At 36.1% G+C, this 21368-nt stretch overlaps 1 protein-coding gene and 1 pseudogene across 2 annotated transcripts in view; both read right to left on the minus strand.

Annotated features, from left to right (window-relative positions):
* ATAD2 (ATPase family AAA domain containing 2) overlaps positions 1-21368 on the minus strand; it is a 61653-nt gene that overhangs the window by 18907 nt on the left and 21378 nt on the right. For both annotated transcript variants that reach the window (XM_026495469.4, XM_026495467.4), the window contains exons 8-16: positions 21008-21125; positions 15048-15155; positions 12851-12959; positions 12490-12605; positions 6252-6426; positions 5276-5364; positions 2774-2933; positions 1291-1381; positions 380-694 (exon numbers count right to left, since the gene is read on the minus strand). In XM_026495469.4, the coding sequence (XP_026351254.1) occupies positions 380-694; positions 1291-1381; positions 2774-2933; positions 5276-5364; positions 6252-6426; positions 12490-12605; positions 12851-12959; positions 15048-15155; positions 21008-21125 (1281 nt within the window). The remainder of the gene's footprint in view (positions 1-379; positions 695-1290; positions 1382-2773; positions 2934-5275; positions 5365-6251; positions 6427-12489; positions 12606-12850; positions 12960-15047; positions 15156-21007; positions 21126-21368) is intronic.
* On the minus strand, positions 7870-8922 carry LOC113252755 (phosphatidylinositol N-acetylglucosaminyltransferase subunit P-like; annotated as a pseudogene).

Here is a 21368-nt window from a genome sequence, read left to right on the forward strand (position 1 = left end):
TCCAGGCAAAGCATGACTAAATTCCTTTCAAGAGGCTCTTCTTCTTATTATTCTTATTTTTCAAAAGATGTATTTACTTATTTTGAGAGAGAGAGAAAAACAGTGTGCGTGGGAGCAGGGTAGGCGGAGAGGGAGAGAGAAACTCAAGCAGACTCCATGCTAAGTGTGCTGAGTGTGCAGAGCCTGACACAGGGCTTGATCTCAAGACCCACCATAAGGTTATGACATAAGCGGCAACCAAGAGTCAGACACTCAACTGACCGCGTCACCCAGGCGCCCCGAAGAGGCTCTTTTCTGAAGAAACATTTTTGGGATGTATAGAACAGTTAGCTTTACTGACTGTGAAAACTAACTTTAAGTGACCAATCAAGTTGCATACCTGAGTCTAATGCTTTATTTGTTCTGGTTTCTGCATGTGGAAATACTCTCTGCAGGGCTTCTAAGATCTTGTGAACGGTGCTTTGCAGGAGTGGCTTCACAACAGTGGACAAGGCCTGCCCAGGGGATGCCACAGCTCTTTGGGCAGCTGGTATCATCTTTTGCATAGCTACCTCAAAATCCTTAGCTGAGATGTTAATTGAAGAGAGATCCAACTGTAGTTTCTCACTAGTAGTATAGATTTGTGGGTAGCGTCGACGCAGAGCACATAAAGCGGCCTCAGAGCATATCGACTTAATATCTGCACCACAGTATCCTAACCAAAGGCAACCAAAAAAATTTTTAAATGTAAATCATCACCCTATTAGCATAACCACGGTTAAAAGAAAATTAAAGTAGTATCAACCATCAACAAATCTATCAACTTGCAAGTGAAATGTACAAATACTAAGTATAGCATAGCAGTCAAGAACAAGAGTTTTAAAATCAGACAGACTAGGTTCAAATTCCAGTTTATAATTTACTGCATGTATGATCTTTGGAGAATTATTTATGCTCTCTCAGCCATTTCTACATCTGTAAAATAGGGATAACACTACCTACTTCACAGGACTGATGTGAGAATTTCTTGAAATAATATATGTAAAATACTTAATGGAATGACTAGAAAAATGTGAACAGCAAAAGATGGCTATTATTATTACTGTCTAACTTTGCTTTCAAATTCTCCGACAATTCATCAAACATCTCTATTTAATATCCAGGATTTTGTAAGAAGAAAAACATGCCACAAATAAGAGATTAGAAACAAATATAACCTGTATTTCTTTAAACATAGCCTTGCAAGACTACAACTTGTTCCATCTCTGAAATGCATGCATTTTATCTTTTAATGCCTAAAGCAATGTTTACCAACACAGTTTTCTGCTAGTTCTTCTAGAAATATGTCCAGTGGTTTAGGATTCCAATCCCTTGTGTGAATCTTCAGAATTTCTTTTCGAGCCTACAAATAAGAACAATTTAACTTGCTTAATTTCTTATTCTTTCTTAATTTCTTATTCAGATTTGAATAATTCCAATTTAAAATAATTTTACTTAAAATCATAAAGAAATCAATACCTATTATATTAAAAAATATGAAACACTAAAAATGAAAAGAAAAAGATGTATTTGTAAGCATTTAAGAAGTTTATGTTAAAGAAGATTTGCATTTATAGTGCTCAAGTTCTAGTCACCATAAATGTGTATGAGAGAAATTAAATAATGATGGGACTACTGTTCATTCTGGTATGTATTAAAAATTGTGTTTTTTTAAAAATTTATTTATTTATTCCAGCGAGAGAGAGAGCACCAGTGGGGAGAGGGGGAGAGGGAGAGAAGCTGACTCCCTGCTGAGCACAGAGCCTGATCTCCTGACCCTGAGATCAAGGCTATGAGCTGAAATCGAGTTGGATACTTAACCACCTGGGCCACCCAGGCACCCCAAGAATTGTTTTTAAGAGTACTGACAGCTCTACTCATATTTTCCTGCTTGGTTCTCAAAAGATTAAGTGGCTTTAAAATAACTGGGTAGGATTATATGGTAGTATCCATGAAAAAGCCAATGCTAATATATTGACTAAGGATTGACTATTCATTAGGCCACATGTTCTGAAGCAAATAAAGTCATATGGTAACAACCAAAGGCTATGCTCAAATTGAGTTATTTTTTTTTTTAAAGATTGGTTGATTGATTTGAGAGAGAGAGAGAGCACATGAGCGGGTGAAGGGGTGGAGGGAAAGGGGAAGACAGAATCTCAAGCAGACTCTGCACTGAGCATGGAGTCTGTTGCAGGGCTCGATCTCACGACCCTGACATCATAATCTGAGCCAAAAGCAAGAGTCGGATGCTTAACTGACTGAGCCACTCAGGCGCCCCTCAAATTGAGAAAATTTTAAGAGTATTTTTGGGGAAGGCATTATTTTATTAAAAAAAAAAGAATAAAAAAATCCAAGTTCTTTTTCTTTTTTTTTAAAGATTTTATTTATTTCTTTGACAGAGAGAGAGAGACAGCCAGCAAGAGAGGCAACACAAGCAGGAGGAGTGGGAGAGGAAGATGCAGGCTCCCAGCAGAGGAGCCTGATACGGGGCTCGATCCCAGAACGCCGGGATCATGCCCTGAGCCGAAGGCAGACGCTTAACGACTGAGCCACCCAGGTGCCTCAAAGTTCTTCTCTTTAAATAAAATAATGCCTCCCTAAAAATACATATACATATATTTGGATGTTAACCTCATATGACTTTTGCTTTAGAACATACAAAACTCAATCTTCAAATTTTCACTGTGCCAAGATCTGTCCATGATATATATGGGCAACATATTCTGTCAAAATCTGAATAATGTTAAAATCCTACATCTTTGTCAGGTAGGCTGAAGAGGAATTCTCTGTCAAAGCGACCAGGCCTTCGCAAAGCAGGATCAATAGAATCCAGTCTATTGGTAGCACCAATGACCACAATTTCTCCTCTGCTGTCCAATCCATCCATAAGAGCTAGCAGAGTGGAAACAATGGAACTAAATGTAAAAATAAAAGAGAAGAGATTAAACATATGATGCTAAATATATTATTTCTTTTTTTGTTAAGATTTAATAGATTAAACATGTGAACAAATTTTCTCAGAGCATGCCGTTACTTTCAACAGATGTACAAACTGTAAAATAACATACTAAATGGCATATAGAGATTAAAATCAATGAAAAACATAAATGGCCTCTAGAACGCCACAAATGGATCCTGGAAGACATTTCTTAAAGCATAACTTCACAAAGGAACTTGAGGATTCCCCAAAAAGGATACAATATTAAAAAAAAAATACCAGACAAACTGTATCTAAAAAATGCTCCAATGTGTACACATTATCAAAGAACCCTCAAATAAAATAGAATATACATAAAGCATAAAAAATAGAACTTTAATCACATTTTAATTATGGATAGAGAATAAAACAATCTTCATCACCCACTTTCCTTCCTTTTTTTTTTTTTAAAGCTTGTTTATTTATATCTACACCCAACATGGAGCTCGAACTCATGACGCCGAAATCAAGTGTCATGTGCTCTTCCGACTGAGCCAGCCAGGCACCCCTTCATCACCCACTTTCAACAATTATCAGTGTCCTTTTTTCTGACTTAATCCAATAGTTTTTTGAGAAAGAAAACCCCAAAAACTTCACACAGATCATTTAATTCATACACATTTCATATTAAAAACTTAATATTTCTGAGATAAGGACTTTGCAAAACTCCACAGTACTAGGACACCAATGGAAATGACAAAAATCCCTTAGTATCACCTAATACTTAATTTTTCTGATTGTTTCAGAATATCTTTTCACATTTGATTTTTTTAAGCCAAGACCCACACACTGTACTTGGTCACATGTCCCTCAAATCCTTAACAGTTCCCATCGATTCTTCCTTTCTTTTTATTCTTTCATGCCATTTATTTGTTGAAGAAACTGGGTCATTTGCTTTGTACAATTTTCTTGCCACATTCTGGATTGGGCTGTTTGCTTCCTGATAGGGTCATTTAATCTGTCCTCTATCTTTCATGTTTCCTATGAACTGGCAGTTAGATCTAGAAGCTTAACAGATACCGGCTGAACTACTTGGGATAGCATATATCATAGGAACATACCATATACTTGCTACTGTATATGCAGGAGGCACATAATGCCAGTTTTTCCTTTAAGATTAGGGGATTGGGTTTAGGTGAGGTATTATCAGCTTACTAAATTTATCATAAACTTCACTATCAACCTTTTTACCTAACTGTTTTTGCAGCCACTGATAATTATTGCTTAGATCGGGGTTTCTCAATTTTGGCACAATTAACATTTGGGTCAGACAACTCTTCGTTGTAAAGAGCTGTCCTCTGTACTGTAGGATGTTTAACAATGCCTGTGGTCCTTACCCACTAGATGCCAGTAGTGTACCACCCACCTCCTCCAATTTGTGACAATCAAAAATGTCTCCAGACATTTGTCCCATGTGGGAGGGGGAGGGGCAAAATCCACTCCCAGATAAAACCACAGGTCTAGATCCACTATTTGCGAAATGGTGATTTTCTATTTCAATAATTTTCCTTCCATTTATAAACTATGATTTTCCTATAAAGGACAATGTTACTCCATCAATTATTAAATTACTCTGAATCATGGCCTAAATCGTTGTTACAGGGCAGGAAAAAGAAATGCTTGATCCATTTTCTTTATCAATTTTCAGAGTAATGAGTCACTATTTTAGCATCCTCTGGAGTGACCAATTAGTTGTCATAAAAATACCTGATTTAGTTGGCAACATTTAAAAGATTCTTAACACAAAATTTGAACGTAACATTTAAGAAAGAGAAAAAATTCATTTTTCAAGTCGGAGTCAGCTTCTGAACTTCAGTTAACAGGTTGGGGCAAGAACAACTGGCTGTACTCTTATGATCAGAAGCTCAGCCACATTCCCAACCATAGCCCCACTCTTACTATTGGCCTGCCTCATTCATTTCTTTTATTTTTTAATTTATTTTATTAAAAAAATTTTTTTTATTATGTTATGTTAGTCACCATACAGTACATCATGCCTCATTCATTTCATTTGTCTTACACCTCACTGGCTAGTGGGCTTTTAAGTTTGTATCATGAATTAAACCCGTAACCAATATTTTATACTGCAGTTGTGAACACTTTGCCATGCAGAACAGGTCCATTTTTTCCTTTTTGTACTATATATTAGGGTTCTACCAAAATAAGGAAACTATTGGTTTGTAAAGTATCGTTCACTATTTAACATTCTATTCCTCATGCAACATCAATATAGCTCAGAATACAGGAAGAAAGGCAGAAGTGCCATCAAGCAAGTTTTACCTGTGAATTTGATCTTGCCTGCTTGATCGTACTGGAGCCAGACCATCGATTTCATCAAAAAAAATTATGGATGGGCGCATCTGATAAGCCTAGAAAACAGGTCCAGTGGTTGCATGTTATCCTGAATAACTTTAAATATATAGACTTAATATGAGCCATTTTAATACATTTTCATTCCAACTTGCCTACAAGAATTTATTTATAGTTTATTAATCTAAATGTAAATCTAAGAACTATATTTTAAGGATCCAAACTAAAATATAATATATACAATTTAATTTTATTTGTATTCTCAATTGGAAATATTCAAAATACATACTCTACTGGTCATACACCTTAGGTTTCATATAGCTATAGTTGTTGGGACACACAAAATTACCTATTCAAGACCAACTGTTGCAACAAGACAAAGACCAGAAGACAATGACATAGCCTACCTCCAGGTCAGGATGGGAAAACATTTAGCAAGGTGCCATAGTTTTTGTTTTGTTTTTTTTTTTAAAGTCTATTTCAGTAAAGTCAAAGAAATGCAGTGAGTTCTATAAAGAGATTCAAAAGCATTTGCAGCAATATGCCTCAGTAGATCAGAATGTATTATCTCACAATGTGTTGTCAATACAATCTGGGATATGCAATTGAAAGTCACTCTAGGGCAGAACTAATCTTCAAGTCACATACTGAGACATAATTCACTACTGCTAAGTATAAGAGTTCCAGTCTCTCTCTAGATATGAGACCTAAGACTCTGAAGAACTTAGATACAATTATTCCTTTATCTTTTTCCTATAAAACTGTTCATCGTAGGTCAGTATTATCTTGACATACAAAGGAAAATAATCCATAAAGAATATATATTTGGTTTAATTCTTCTGAGTTTATGTCTATGAAACATGATTAAATACAAGACTTATCTAATCTTTACATACTTACATCTACGTTGATTATAGGTCTATGTAGGTAAATTTTAATATCATACCTGATCAAATAGCAATCGTAGCTGTCTTTCAGACTCTCCTACCCATTTACTCAGACAATCAGCACCTTTCCTCATGAAGAATGCTACTCTCTTATCCCCTTGACTGCACTCATTGGCAAGTGCTCTAGCAACCAGAGTTTTTCCAGTTCCAGGTGGGCCATAAAACAAACAACCTCTATAAAAGAATAAGTATTATTTTAATACTACATTAAAAATTAGAAACCAATTTCATGAATGCAGTTAATTAGTGAATAAAAAAGTAAATAAGACAACTGAAATATCATTTCAATCCATAAAGTACAATTTAAAACCTGAAAATATCAATACTACAAAACTGAAGCTAATAAAACCCTTTATTTGAATCATATTTTCTTTTATTCACTCATCATGCTCATGATAATACTTTACCTTGTACAGAAGTCACTCTTAAAAAGACTTGACAGTTTACTTTTATAACATATTAGGGGAAAGAAAAGCAGATTTCATCTACAACCTCTGGTCTCAGTGCCAGTAACACAGCACCAAAAGTTTTGTAAGAAAAAATGTTGGGAATGAAGTAAGATAAAAGAAGAAAGCTTAAGGAAATAATTGGTGTTTGGGTGGCAGGGACTAGGACAACGTAAATAATTTGAAATCATTCTTGGTGACAACACTGTAATAGGGTCATCTATAGTTTTTTCACGTATTTCCAAAGTTATTCACTGCTCTTTGGATAGAAGTCCCCCCAAAACAGACTGTACTCATAATTCTTATTAGAAATGTAAAAAGGGTATAGAAATAGAACATGTGCTACCAAAGTAACACGAAATAATTTCAAATCATCATATAACTGCTCTTGAAAAGTAACATTAGGGAAGATTCCAGAAAAGCAAAAATGACAAAATAAGAACTGTGGGAAAAAATGCACATGTAATAGATAAAATCTATTAAGAGAATAATATATAAAAGAAAAATAAGAAATAGACATGATCGAATGCAGACAGAAAAAAACAAAGCAACTGCTAAAAAAGCAATAACCTAATGGAATAAACAAATGAAAATTTCAACCTACAGAAACCAAGGCAGGAACAGATTTTTTAAAATGTATCTATTGAGCCAACAATGTCATTTGTGAGGCTGTGTCCTAAAGAAGGAATTAAGGCTTCACACAAAGAGAAAGCGATGAGATATTCATAATATTGACATTTGTGATAATTTAAAACCCTAAATAGCCAGCAAAAGCAGAATCGATATAAAAAAAAAGTGATATAGCCACATAATGGCATATTATTCAGCCATTAAAACAGAAAGAGAACACACCCTATGAAAACAGGTTAATACAATCATATATTTGATTTATTATAAAGGGAAATATATGTTATAAGGAAGGGGAAATGAGAAAAAATCAGGAGAGGTGTTTCTTTTTAAATTTACTAATTACTTTTTTTTTACAGTAATGCAGTATTTTATTCTGTTCATTAATAACTAATATTTGAGAACATTTATAATATTAACAGAACTTAAAGAGAAGTTCGACTTTTTTTTACATTTCAATATCAGGTATTGAAAAAGAGTCAAAATATTGGGGTGCCTCCGTGGCACAGTTGGTTGAGAGTTTAACTCTTGGTTTCGGCTCAGGTTGTGGTCTTAGGGTTTTGAGACTGAGCCCCGTGTCAGGCTCCATGCTCAGGGTGGAGTCTACTTAAGACTCTCTCCCCCTCTGCCCCTGCCTCCCGCTCTCTCTCTCTCTCCCTCAAATAAATAAATCTTAAAACAAAAACAAAAACAAAATATGGCCAAAATTATTACATCAAAACTTAGAATAAATGCTTGGTGTTAGTCTACATACTAGTCAGTTTTGGCATAAAGTTCTTTGGCTGCAAGAAAGAACATCTGTTTACTTCACTAACAGGAATCTCGTTTAATGCTGGGATGGCCTCTTCTTAGAATCTCTTCTGCTGTTGATTTTTAGCATAATTATCTTTGATTGTATGAATGGACTTGAGTGGACAGAGGTACTCTTCATGTTTATTCCAAATAAGAGTAAATAACCGATAACTACAGTAATGAGGAGATAGGCAATGCAACTGCCCTATAATTTTGAGGCCAATAGGTTTAGCCTAAGGAGGTTAGCCAAGATTCAAGAATAAAAGCCTACACAAAATGTAGTATGAAGCCAAATCAAGAGCTTAATAAAAGAACAAAGCCATAAATTGCTCTTTGCAGCAATGGGGATGGTGAATTTTCCATTATTTTCCTTGTGGCTTTAGACAATCTTGGGTCCTTGGGTCCTGACAGCTCTGCCACCTCAATGGCAAACCACAGTAAGGGCAGAGAAGGAAAATAGAGGGAAAGGCCGGGTTGTGATGGGATCCCCTCCCCAGACCCAATTTACTAAATTACTTTAACTAGGCACTTCCAATACTTCTTATAAACAGCAAGTGCTATTATTTAATATCTTTCTAGTTAAAAAAATTTTTTTTAAATATTTTATTTATTTGTTTGACACAGAGAGAGAGAGAGAGATAGCAAGAGAGGGAACACCAGCAGGGGGAATGGGAGAGGGAGAAGTAAGCTTCCCGCCGAGCAGAAAGCCTGATGCGGGGCTCGATCCCAGGAACCTGGGATCATGACCTGAGCCGAAAGCAGACACCCAACGACTGAGCCACACTCAGGCGCCCCTCTAGTTAAAAAAATTTTTAATTCACCAGTGTTTAACTGGGATTGATGTATGCCACATAACTTTTATAATGGAAAAGGGAAAAAGCTTATTAATTTAAAAAAGTTTACTTAAATCAATGTTTCCATACAGGATGATTCAGGAAGAAAAGTTTCATAAGGAAAAAGGAATCTGGGACTAGGGTTTAAAAATGGGTTAATAAGGTATAAAAACTAGAAGAAAAAGGAAAATATTAAAAAGTGTGGTGATATGAAAAGCTAAAATAAAGTAGCTCCTAACAGACACACGAAAAAAATGTTCAATATCACTAGCCGTCAGTGAAATACAAATCAAAACCACACTGAGATACCACCTTAAACCAGTTAGAATGGCAAACTTTAACAAGACAGGAAACAAGTGTTGGCTAGGATATGGAGAAAGGGGAACCCTCTTATACTGCTGGTGGGAATGCAAGCTGGCACAGCCACTCTGGAAAACAGTATGGAGTTTCCTCAAGACATTAAAAATAGAGCTACCCTACGACCCAGAAATTACACTACTAGGCACTTAACGCCAAAATACAGACATAGTGAAAAGAAGGGCACATGCACCCCAATGTTCATAGCAGCAATGTCTACAACAGTCAAATTATGGAAGGAGCTGAGATGCCCTCCAACAGATGAATGGATAAAGAAGATGTGGTTCATATATACAGTGTATATTACTCAGCCATAAGAAAGGATGAATACCTACCATTTGCATCAATATGGATGGAAATGGAACGAATTATGCTAAGTGAATTAAGTCAAGCAGAGGAAGACAATTATCATACGGTTTCATTCATATGTGGAACATAAGGAATAGTACAGAGGACCACAGGGGAAGGGAGGGAAAAACGAATGGGAAGAAACCAGAAAGGAAGACAAACCATGAGAGACTCTGGAACAAAGCTGAGGGTTACAGAAGTGGGGGGGGGGCGGGGGTGCATGGATGGGGTAACTGGGTGATGCGTATTAAGGAGGGCATGTGATGTGATGAGTACTGGGTGTTATAAGCAAATAATGAATCACTGAACACTACATCAAAAACTAATGATGTACTATATGCTGGCTAATTGAACATAATATATAGAATAAAATAAAATAAAATAAAACAAAACAAAACAAAATAAAATAAAGTAGTCCCCAATAAGAAAGCTAATTTGTGGGGTGCCTGGGTGGCTCAGTCAGTTGAGTGTCTGACTCTGGATTTTGGCTCAGGTCAAGATCTCAGGGTCGTGAGATCTCGGGCTCGATGCTGGGCATGGAGACTGCTTAAGAGTCTCCCTCTTCCTCTCCCTCTGCACTGCTCCCCCCACAGCTTCCTCTCTTTCTCAAAAAAAAAAAAAAAAAAAAAAAAGCTCATTTTCAAAACCTCTTGAAATTTAGAGGTAACACATAGCAAGGAAGGAGAGAAGGGCTGGGTTAAAAATTGAGGAGGATGGAATAACACATTATTAAAAAAACAGTGAGACCACCCCTTCACTACTCTGTACAGGCAAATTGCTTGGATAATTTACTTTCTGGTACAGGACAAGACGAGATGCTGCAGAAATTAAGTTAAAAACTCCATGCTGAACAGTGTAGACTACTAACCCTTGCTCAAGCCTACTGCTAAAATGCTGGCAGCCAAGGCTCATAAGCTTCAAACAAAAAACTGGGGGATTTGTCTCTGTGGGGAAAAACATGCCTAGATACTGACTTTGAGGACTTCTGGTAAAAAGAATCACCACCCACCAATCACCCTAAGGTGAGGCCTACAAATTAACAAGCTCTATAAGTGAGCTTTTAAAAACATGCTCCGTTCTTGGGGCACTTGTGCGGTTCAGTTGGCTGAACAACTGACTCTTGATTTTGGCTCAAGTCATGTGAGATGAAGCACCATGGGGGTACTCAGCACAGTCTGCTGGAGATCCTCTCCCTCTGTCCCTGTACACGCCTTTGTGCGTACTCTTGCTCTCAAATAAATCTAAAAAAAAAAAAAAGCTTCACCATTAAATATTAACAGAGAGCCAAGGATCACTAGACACTTAAGGAAAACCCCACCAGACACTTAAGGAAAAAAGATCAAAAGAAATGAAAACAAGAAAAAAATGTAGATTAATCTAGAAAGTCCAACATTCAATTGACGTGAATTGAGGGAAAAGAAAAAATGGAGTGGAAAAATTACTGAAGAAGTGATACAAAAAAACCTTCCCAGAAATCAAAGGACATTTTTCCACATGGTAAAGGCATAGCACAACGAAAGCAGGAGGGGAAAAAGACACATCTACAGACTGTGGTTCCATGACCATTCTCAGAAAGAAAATAAAAATAACCTCCCATGCACTATTCTTAGGATATTGCTAGAATATACTCCATCAAAACACAGCTGTAAAAAAAGGTCTTAGGGGCACCTGGCTAGCTCAGTCAGTGGAGCATGAGACTCTTGGTCTCAGGGTTGTGGGTTCAAGCCCCATGCTGGGCATGGAGATTACTTAAAAATTAAAAAAAAAAAAAATCTTAAAAAAAGAAAAAAGTCTTAGTTGATTTCACAAAGCAGGGAATCTAGCACTGAAAGATAAAGGAAATCCCACTGATTGCGATAAGAAGTCCCAAAGCTTAGTTGTGCTTCAAGACTAAGAATAACTAGTCTGGATGGAAGCAAGAGAACAAAGCTCCAAGATGTGTCTAGAAAAATAAGGAGTCGTCAATAAATTATTTGATATGTTTAACTGTACTGTAGAATTTTATCTCTAACAAAAACTCTGTGCAAGAACTGAAAAGTACATATAAAACTAATTACAAAAAAACCCTAAAGAACAACAAACATAAAAAAAACCACCCACAGGCAAACAGTATTAAAAAAGCTGAGGGGAAAGAGCAGAGTTGTAAACGAGAGAAAATGTAGTCATAATATACTATATATGGCTCAGCTGTAAGAAATATTTACATAATCATGAAGCACACACTGAAAATTGGTTCAACAATTTTGTATGTGCATAAAGAAGCTACCAGGAGCATATGAGGACAGGAAAAAAATTATATATGGAGGGTAGGGAAAGCAAAAGAGCCTGTTCATGTTAGAAGTCAATAGATTCTGTTTAAAACAGACCAAAATCATAGTATAAGCATATCATTTAAGTATGTATTTAAATAGGTAAACAGGAGTTGAAAGTAGTTGGCTCTGGAAAGTGGGAGGAAGAAGAGTAGAGAAGGGACTATCATTTTCTCCTTTGTAAGACTTATACTACAATGTGACTTTTAAAATTATGTACATGTATTACTTTGGTATAAATCTGAAACTAAATTATAAAAGTGAAAGAAAAAAGTAAAGAATATGTATGGGAAGAATTTCACCAAATGTATGAAAAGCCTTGGAAATTATTTTTCTCTTCATAGAGAATCAATTTCAAAACCATTTTTCAAGGAAAACATTAAGAAAGTAAAAATACTCAATGTACCCAGGAAAGCATAATAAATTACTGCAGGCCTGAAAACTGTCAACAGAGAAGTGTTATCTTTCTGGACAAGAGTAGCATAGCCTAGATTTGGGCTAAAATAAAATGTACAATTAAATTACCTTGGAGGTTGAATTCTGAATTTTTCAAAGACTTCTGGATAAAGTAATGGAAACACCACCATCTCTTTTAGAGCTGCAATATGATTAGATAGGCCACCAATGCTATCAAATCGTACCTAATAATGGAAGGGAAATGCAGACATTCTCAGATTTGGAGTCAAAGTTAAAATGTCATTCCATCCCTAAACTATACTCAACCCATACACAGTCAAATGAGTAACTGCATTTTAGTTGTAGCCTGAAGATTTGAAAAAAAGAAAAAAACAGGCTGTAAAAAGTGTCTGATTTAAAGAAAATTGGTTTAATTTTAAAAGTAAACTAAAGCAAACAGTTCAAGCATACATTTCAAGACAGTACTCACTGAAGAATCTAGTTGCATTGGATCAACATCCGCAAGACTTGCTCCAATCTTCATTCTATCTTTATAAATTCCTTTTAATTCATCTTTTCGAAAATTTAGCGGGAGGCACCTATTTAGAAAAGATTTTTAAAAACACCCCATCAGTTCACTTTTCTCCCCCAAATTCCATGTTAGAATATGGACATTTTTCTTAAAATTTAAAAAAAAGGTTTAATTTCAATCACAGCCATTGTGAAATTATGTATTTCAACTTCCTCATTTTCTTCATAGGTTGAGAATTTCAGTGTTAGAAATACTTATCGCTGAAGTTTTATTATTAAAGATATACAGTCAAATGAAATACCAGTGTTCAAGATACCACAGCACCATAAAGTAATTCATCTTTGGGAATCCGGTCTGTAACAATATACTTTATAATGACTGTGCTTAACATACACAGAGTATTTACTATTTGCCAGGCTGTTTTAGGTGGTTTTACATGTAATAATTCATTAAGTCCTCTTAACAGTCTTATGGAGTAGGCATTATTATGTCCCCCATCTTAAAAGAAAACTGAGGCATAAAAAGGTTAATTAAAATGCCCAAAGTCACACCGAGTGGCGCATCCAGGACTCAAACCAACCCAGCCCTGCAACAACTCTGCTACAATACCTCTCAGCAAAACATTCAGTCTACCAAGCATTTGGATCCACATCATTCCTCTCAAGCAAGAATGAATCACTGCTTTCCTGACTACTTTCAAAAACAGTTATGGTAGATTACACAGAATACACCTAGAAGAACCTGCTTGTTTTATAGATGGAGAATGCAAACTGCTCCTGCTAGAGGCTAAGACACTGATGTTGGAGCACCTAAGCAAGAAAGATGCTGCAGCTGAACACAAGTAAAAGCACTCCAGGCCCCCCCACCCCTCACTGAGCGCCGCTAGCCCCAGGCTCTGCAAGGAATTTACACTGTGAAATCTGAGATGGACACGTTTTCAATTGTGGCTTTAACTGCATGCTATAAAATCCAGGGGATTAGATGCACATTTCTAGGAATGAAGGCAAAGAAAAATCCAAGTAAGTCTAAATAATACAGGTTGTGGCTGACCTAACTCATTGCTGCCAACAGAAATGAAATGCAAATCAAAATGTAATTTAAAATTTTGTATTAGACACACTAAACAAAAAAGTAAAACTAATTTTAACAGTATATTTTACTTATCTAAAACATACCATTTCAATATGCAAAATAAATATTTACAAAATTGAGATATTTTACATTATCTCTTGTACTAAGTCTTTGAAATTATATATATATATATTTTAAAGATTTTATTTACTTACTTGACAGAGAGAGACAGCCAGTGAGAGAGGGAACACAAGCAGGGAGAGTGGGAGAGGAAGAAGCAGGCTCCCAGCAGAGGAGCCTGATGTGGGGCTTGATCCCAGGACTCTGGGATCACGCCCTGAGCCGAAGGCAGATGCTTAACGACTGAGCCACCCAGGTGTCCCAAGAGTATATTTTTTTAATAAAAATTTAAATATTTCTCAATTCATATTAGCTATATTTCAAGTGCCTAATAGCCACATGTAACTAGTGACTACCACATTAGGGCAGATCTAATGTTATAAAGGAATAGAGCTTAGGATACAAAGAATGGTTGGTTTGCATACCCCTTCAATTATTATGTTCTAATTGTTTCATCAAACATTGTTTTCTACTCTATAAAAATATTATTTTATTAGGATTCAAGCACTGCATTTTTCACTCACCCACCTACATCTGTAAAATGGGAATAATCCTTGCTACGAAGTTACATATGAACTTATGAACTTAGATGAACTTATACCACAAAGAGTTATAAAATGAGTAAACTCCTTAGCTTTCCTAAAGAGTTCTACAATAAGAATGTACCATTAAATTATTATAGACAGAAAAAATATATTTGAAGTGAAAAAAATTTATTTCCTCAAGTCAGTGTTTACCGAGCACCATTTTGAGCTATACCATGGTTGTGTAAGGAAATGTTATCTAATCTATTACTAGTTTCAAATATAGGTATTTCAAACAAGATGGCATTCTGGTTTATACATTAACCTCTTACGTCATTCTTAAATTTGGCCAAGCTGTACCGATTCCCAAATTATTCAGCCTTCTCACCACTTAAAAAATATAGCTTGTAGTTTTTAAAAGGCATCAGTATGACACTTACCTGTTGATAGCTCTATTACGGCTCCTTTTTCTTCGCCTCTCAAATTGTTGTTCATCTTCGGAAGAGGAAGATGAAGTAGAGTCACTACTGTGGATTGCATGCCTTCGCCTAAAGTAAAGAGGAAAACTGAAATCATGACGAAGGAGGGCAGGAAAACCAGAGGCGTAAGATGCAAACATCAGAAATACCTAAGGATTCAAAAAAGTTTATCATAAAATTAATACATTTGCTGAACCAATGAAGTAGGCTTTGTTGAATCTTTTGAAAGGAATAAAAGACTTGGATAACTGAGAGGAAGGGAAAAAAAAGATAGGCAGGAGGCTGTGGTAGAGCTGACAATCATACGTTCATTATGATAGGGCATGGTCCAGGCAGAATGACTTCTTACTCTTGATATAAATCAGTTATCCTCAAAGAGAAAGGTGGGGAAAAGAGGGTATTAGACTCTTTGGGACTGTAATTTCAGAAAGTATTTTCAAGATTATACTATATATAATTTCACATTTGGAAGGGAATCACCTTTTGAAATGTCAACCTTAAAAGGAGAACACGAGAGTTCTTATGTAAACCAGAAAGGACCAAAAAGTTAAAAATACTAGGAAACAGTGAGAAATAAGATGGCCTTTTATCTACAGTATATCATCAACTGTAAATTCACAACTGCCACTTAACAGCTGTGTAAATGTGGATGAGTTACCTAATCCATATAAGCCTCACTTACAGAAAAGGAATAAAAATATAATCAAATTCTTAGGCTAGCTGGTAGTATTAAATAGGACGCCAAATGCTACAAATATTGAAAAAAATTTTAAATCACTTCTACCTTTGCATTGTTGCAAAAGACCCACAGGAAAGACAAAGAATCTAGCTGGGAAAACCTTTAATCATTCTATTGGCTCAGGGTCTAGAGCTTTTCCTGGGTTAGAATACAATCATAGTAAGTAGGTATTTACAAAAATATAAAAGGTTCACAATCTATTATCTGCATAATGTAGGTCCAGAATCTTATACTTGGAAAACAAGTTTTTCCACTACTTACGTAGCAGGATCTGAAATGTCATAAAGGCAATTCATTTGTCCCACTTACTGTGATTATTCATATGTTCTTCTATAGAACACATCTGACTAGGCATTACTGGCTCAGACACTCCTAGAGATGTTAATGTTGCACATTACCTCTGTGACTCCCCCTTGCCCTCCAACCTGAATTCAAAACACAAATGGCCCTGAGGGCTTTGGATAGGGGTTATGGAAACACAGATACAAATGAGAAAGTGATCCTCTACTGTCCACTTCCCCAAACATGCCCAAGACTGTTTTTGGGATCAGCCTGAAAGTAAAACTGCTGAGCACGAGTCTGCAATTTTATATGAAAGACAAATTTATTTAATATTCCCATTAATATTACTAAAAGACTCTAACTTGTAAGCACATAATTCACATAGCTGTGTGTGAATTCAGTATGTATTCACATAATTAAGCCCAACTCACAATTAATAAAAAGGATTAACAATTATTAAGTGCTTCTCATACCAGGTAGTAGACATATTATCTCATTTAATCTTAATTAAACTTTGGACAAGTACATACTGGCATGTTCATTTAGAGTTGGGACCAATGTGCCTGGCTCACAGTTTAAACAACTTGCTCAAAATGTAAGAGTTAGCCAATGATCTGTGTCAGAATTTAAACCGTTGTCTTTCTATTCCAAAAATCCACATTCTATATACACTGGTGATTTCCAGTTGTTGGTTTCACAAACCAAAAAGAGTTATAAGCAAACAACAAAACCTGTGGACTGACGTACATTTTCCATTTGATTTGCGAAGTAGGATTTTTAAGCATTATAGTTATAATAACAAAAACATACAGCACTCAATGCCAGATAGTATCTTAAATGCTTTACGTGTATTAACTCATCTAATTCTCATAATACCGTGAGATAGATAATATCGTCCTCCTCATTCTATGGGTCAAAACACTGACACAAGTAAGTAACTTGCTAAAGGTCACTAATAAGAAGAAGAGCTGGGCTTGCAACCCAGGCGGTCCTAGTCATGGGTCCAGGTTCTTCATAATTATACTGTAGAAAGGCCATTATTTCAGTTTTAAAAAGATTCTAAACACACATATCCACATTCACTCATTTTTTTCCACTTGGCTTTTTAAAAACATCTGAACTTTTGGCAAGGATAAGCACTGGATCAGCACTGTGAGTCTAACCAGTGTCCAGAGCTGCCAGTTCCAGCACCTCGACAAAAGGTAAGGAATACTCTGGAATACTGGTGAAGCAATTGTACTATTATGTTACCTTCATGTTCAGAGGGACTAGGCTTGTTCCAAAAACTGCAGACTGAAGCTAAAGAATAAACCTTAGATGAGTAGAGGTTAGCAGTCATAAGAAAGAAAATCCTGCTTAAAGGCAGCATTCCTGAACTCGGCATAAGTACACTGAAAGACTCTTAGAAGATCTTGCACTGCGGGTGCAAGGTTTCTGGACCATGGATGCTAAGAACAATGTTCAAACGATTCTTTAGATGTGTGTTTTGTTTCTATGCCTAAGTTGGTGAAGTAGGACATGAACTATAAACAGAAGCTGGTCTCTTCAAGAAAAAGGAAAAAGGCTGAGCAAAATTACCGTTAAGGTTGTTAAAGGGAAAGAGATGTTTACATAGCCTTGGCAAGAGTGTTACCAAAAAAAAAAAAAAAAAAAAAGGTTTAAAGGGCTACATTCAAAAGGTCAGATAGTAGTAAGTGTTAGGATGTGGAGAAATTGGAACTCTCTTACATTGCTTGTGGGGATGTAAAAGAAAGCAGCCATTCTGGAAAATAATCTGACAATTCCTTGAAACAGTAAATACAGTTAGCATTTGATCTAGCAATTTCACATCGAGGTACATACTGAAGAGAAGTGAAAACATAAGTCCACACAAAAAGTTGTTCACAAATGTTCATGGTAGCCAAAAAGTAGAAACAACCCAAATGTCCATCAACTGATAAACAGAGAAACAAAGTATGGTATATTTATACAATGGAATCTTATTTGGTAATAAAAAAGAATGAAGTACTGGTACATGCTACAAGCTAAACATGGATGAACCTTGAAAATGATGTCCCCAGTGAAAGAAGACACTCACAATAGAGTGCACATAATGAAATACCCAGACTAGGCAAATCTAGAGAGACAGAAAATAGATTATTGGTTGCTTAGGGTTGAGGCGGTGGGAGATAGAGGGACTGGAGATAACTAAAGAGTACAGGGTTTCTTTCTGAGACAAGAAAAATGTTCTAAAATTGTGGTGATAGCTGCACAACTGTGAAAATACTAAAAGTCCTTGAACTGTACACTTTAAATGGGTGAACTATATGGTATGTGAATTGTATCTCAATAAAACTGTTATCAAAAAGCAAAAATCTTCACAAAGCTATCAAAACCAAAATCATTGTCAAATAATGTGACTCAAGGTACAATTGAAATCTCTTAGTTCATACTTTAAGTGTGTCAGAATGTATAAACAAACATAAAGCAGATCAGACCTATAAATAGAGAGAACTGAAAGCTGCCAGACAGGGGTTTGTGAGATGGGATGGGCAAAATGGGTGACCAGGAGTGGGAGATACAGGCTTCCAATAATGGAATGATTAAATTACAGGAGTTAAAGGTACAGCATAGGGAATATTGTCAATAGAATTTTAATAGCGTTATAGTGGCAGATGGTAGCTACACTTGTGGTGATCACTGGATAACATACAGTTGCTAAATCACTATGTTGTATAATTGAAACTCATGTAACATCATGTGTCAACTATACCCAAAAATTAAATAAAATATATAAATAAAAAATAAATGTGTCAGAATCTTCCACTAGTCAATGCGATCCAAGAGCAGGAATCTTGACTCAGGTCATTTTTATATCCATAGTGCTTAGTTTAGCACATGGTAGTACTCAAACATTTGTTAAATAATTGTAGAAAAAAAAAAAAATCATGTACCCAAAGAGCTATGAGACACTTTCCATAAAGGATAGACTCTGTAAACCAGATATGGGAACTTGAGCACTAAATGGGCAAAAAAAAAAAAAAAAAATTCCTACCTGCTGCAAGATACATTGTAAGTGGTGACTACAGAGGCAGTCAGTCATTAAGTAGGTTACTTCCAGAAACATCTATCCACTAAAAGTGATAAAAGAAACTAAATCTCAAAGTAAGTGCAGCCTTTTACTTCTGTTAGATCTAACAGAGGTTTGTCCTTTAAGTCAGGCAACCAAGACAGCTGCCCTGGGCCTTATGCTTGGTGGGGATTCCAGGGAACATTATACCCTTTTTTTTTTTTAAGATTTTTTTTTTTTTTAATTTATTTATTCGACAGAGATAGAGACAGCCAGTGAGAGAGGGAACACAAGCAGGGGGAGTGGGAGAGGAAGAAGCAGGCTCATAGCAGAAGAGCCTGATGTGGGGCTCGATCCCAGATCGCCGGGATCATGCTCTGAGCCGAAGGTAGACGCTTAACCGCTGTGCCACCCAGGCGCCCCTCCAGGGAACATTATACCTTATCCTGCTTTTCTGAAGATCATTAGATTGCACCACCAATATACTGGTTTTTAACTATATTCTTAATAATTTTTTTTTTAAGATTTTATTTATTTATTTAACAGAGATAGAGACAACCAGCGAGAGAGGGAACACAAGCAGGGGGAGTGGGAGAGGAAGAAGCAGGCTCCTAGCAGAGGAGCCTGATGTGGGGCTCGATCCCATAAAGCCGGGATCACGCCCTGAGCTGAAGGCAGACGCTTAAGGACTGCGCCACCCAGGCGCCCCTTTAACAATATTCTAAGGGGCCTATGAGAAGTAATGACAGTGTGGCCTCCTTTCAAGTGCAATTCATCTTGGGCAGCCTTGACAGGTTGCCCTCCTGGTCCTCTATCCTTCTGGGCTCTGGTTGTATGAAAAGGGATGACAAAACAGGAAATCTAGTGTGATTTTTGATACTTTGAAAATGAAATTAAAAGACCCAGGGACACAAGTAGTATTTCATTTTTTTCCTAGAAGAGAAGAATTTGTCAGCACCTACAAAAGTGTTGCTTTCTGTGCTTCTTGAGGAGACTTCCAAGAACTGTTTGAATAATTGAAGTCTCATAGGATATCAATCTTACCTCTGAACAAATTAATATTAGGAAAAAGTACCATTTCCATATCAATGTCTTTTTTTTTTTTTTTTTGCCTTTGGTCTTCAATAAGCTCTCCCATTCATGAACTACTATCATGTTACTATTACCCAGAAAGTTCTAATGAATCAGAAAACCTTTTATTACTTGGGAGAATGAGAAAATAACAAGAATTACCTCTTTGAACTTAAATATGACAGACAACCAACAAATCTTAGGATGTAGAAAGGGAAAAAAACCTACAAATAATTTGGTCAAAGAAAATTAAGGTTTCCTACTATATGAGAGAAACAAATTTTTTAAAAGTGGAAATAAAACCTGGAAAAAAAAAAACAGATCTAGAAAAGGATGGTATCATGAAAAATCTAGAAAGTTATGTAACCTAGTATGTTTGTCATTGTGAGAAAATATGTCTGTGATACTATGTGAAGACAAGACTACACCTACACTCAAACAATGTGTGAAGATTAAATGAAACAGTCTATGTAAGATGCTTAACACCAAGACAGAAATACAGTAAACACTGAAGCAAAGGTAGCCTCTATTATTAAAGTGTGGAACAATGGAATAAACTACCTTACCACGGTAGTTATTAACAATTCCTATTAACGGAAGCAAAAGCAAAAACCAGTCAGTGGTAGTAAGGGTAAGAGCACTATAGGCATAGAGCTAACTCTTCCAAATATATGTTTCTAGAATTCTATTTGGATACACCCAATACTAAGACTCTAGAATCCTACCCTAACATAGCCATAATTATGTTGTCATAAATCAATCACTACTTGAGAACCAAACCTGTTCATTCGTTTACAGTAAGGACTTCTTGGTCCAGCAGAAGATAATCTATATCTTGGTCTTGCAGGAGAAGCTGGGCCACTATAAAATATGTTGGGCTTTCTCTGGTGACGAGGTTCTAAAAAGAAGAATTATAGGTATGTGATATATAAATATGTATGAAGATAATTTTGCTCTTCATCTAAATACTCACAAAGGTGCTGCCTTCCGTGAAAATACTAGTACGTATCTACTATAGACTGTTTTACCGTTCACGTTTTAAATCATTTACATCTGCAGGGTTGCTGTTGAAAATATGTATAGCACAGATACCAACCAACCAAAACATACACTGGCCATAAACAACCATTATGATTATACT

Source organism: Ursus arctos, unplaced genomic scaffold (genome assembly GCF_023065955.2).
Source record: "Ursus arctos isolate Adak ecotype North America unplaced genomic scaffold, UrsArc2.0 scaffold_6, whole genome shotgun sequence".
In the NCBI taxonomy this organism is placed as follows: Eukaryota; Metazoa; Chordata; class Mammalia; order Carnivora; family Ursidae; genus Ursus; species Ursus arctos.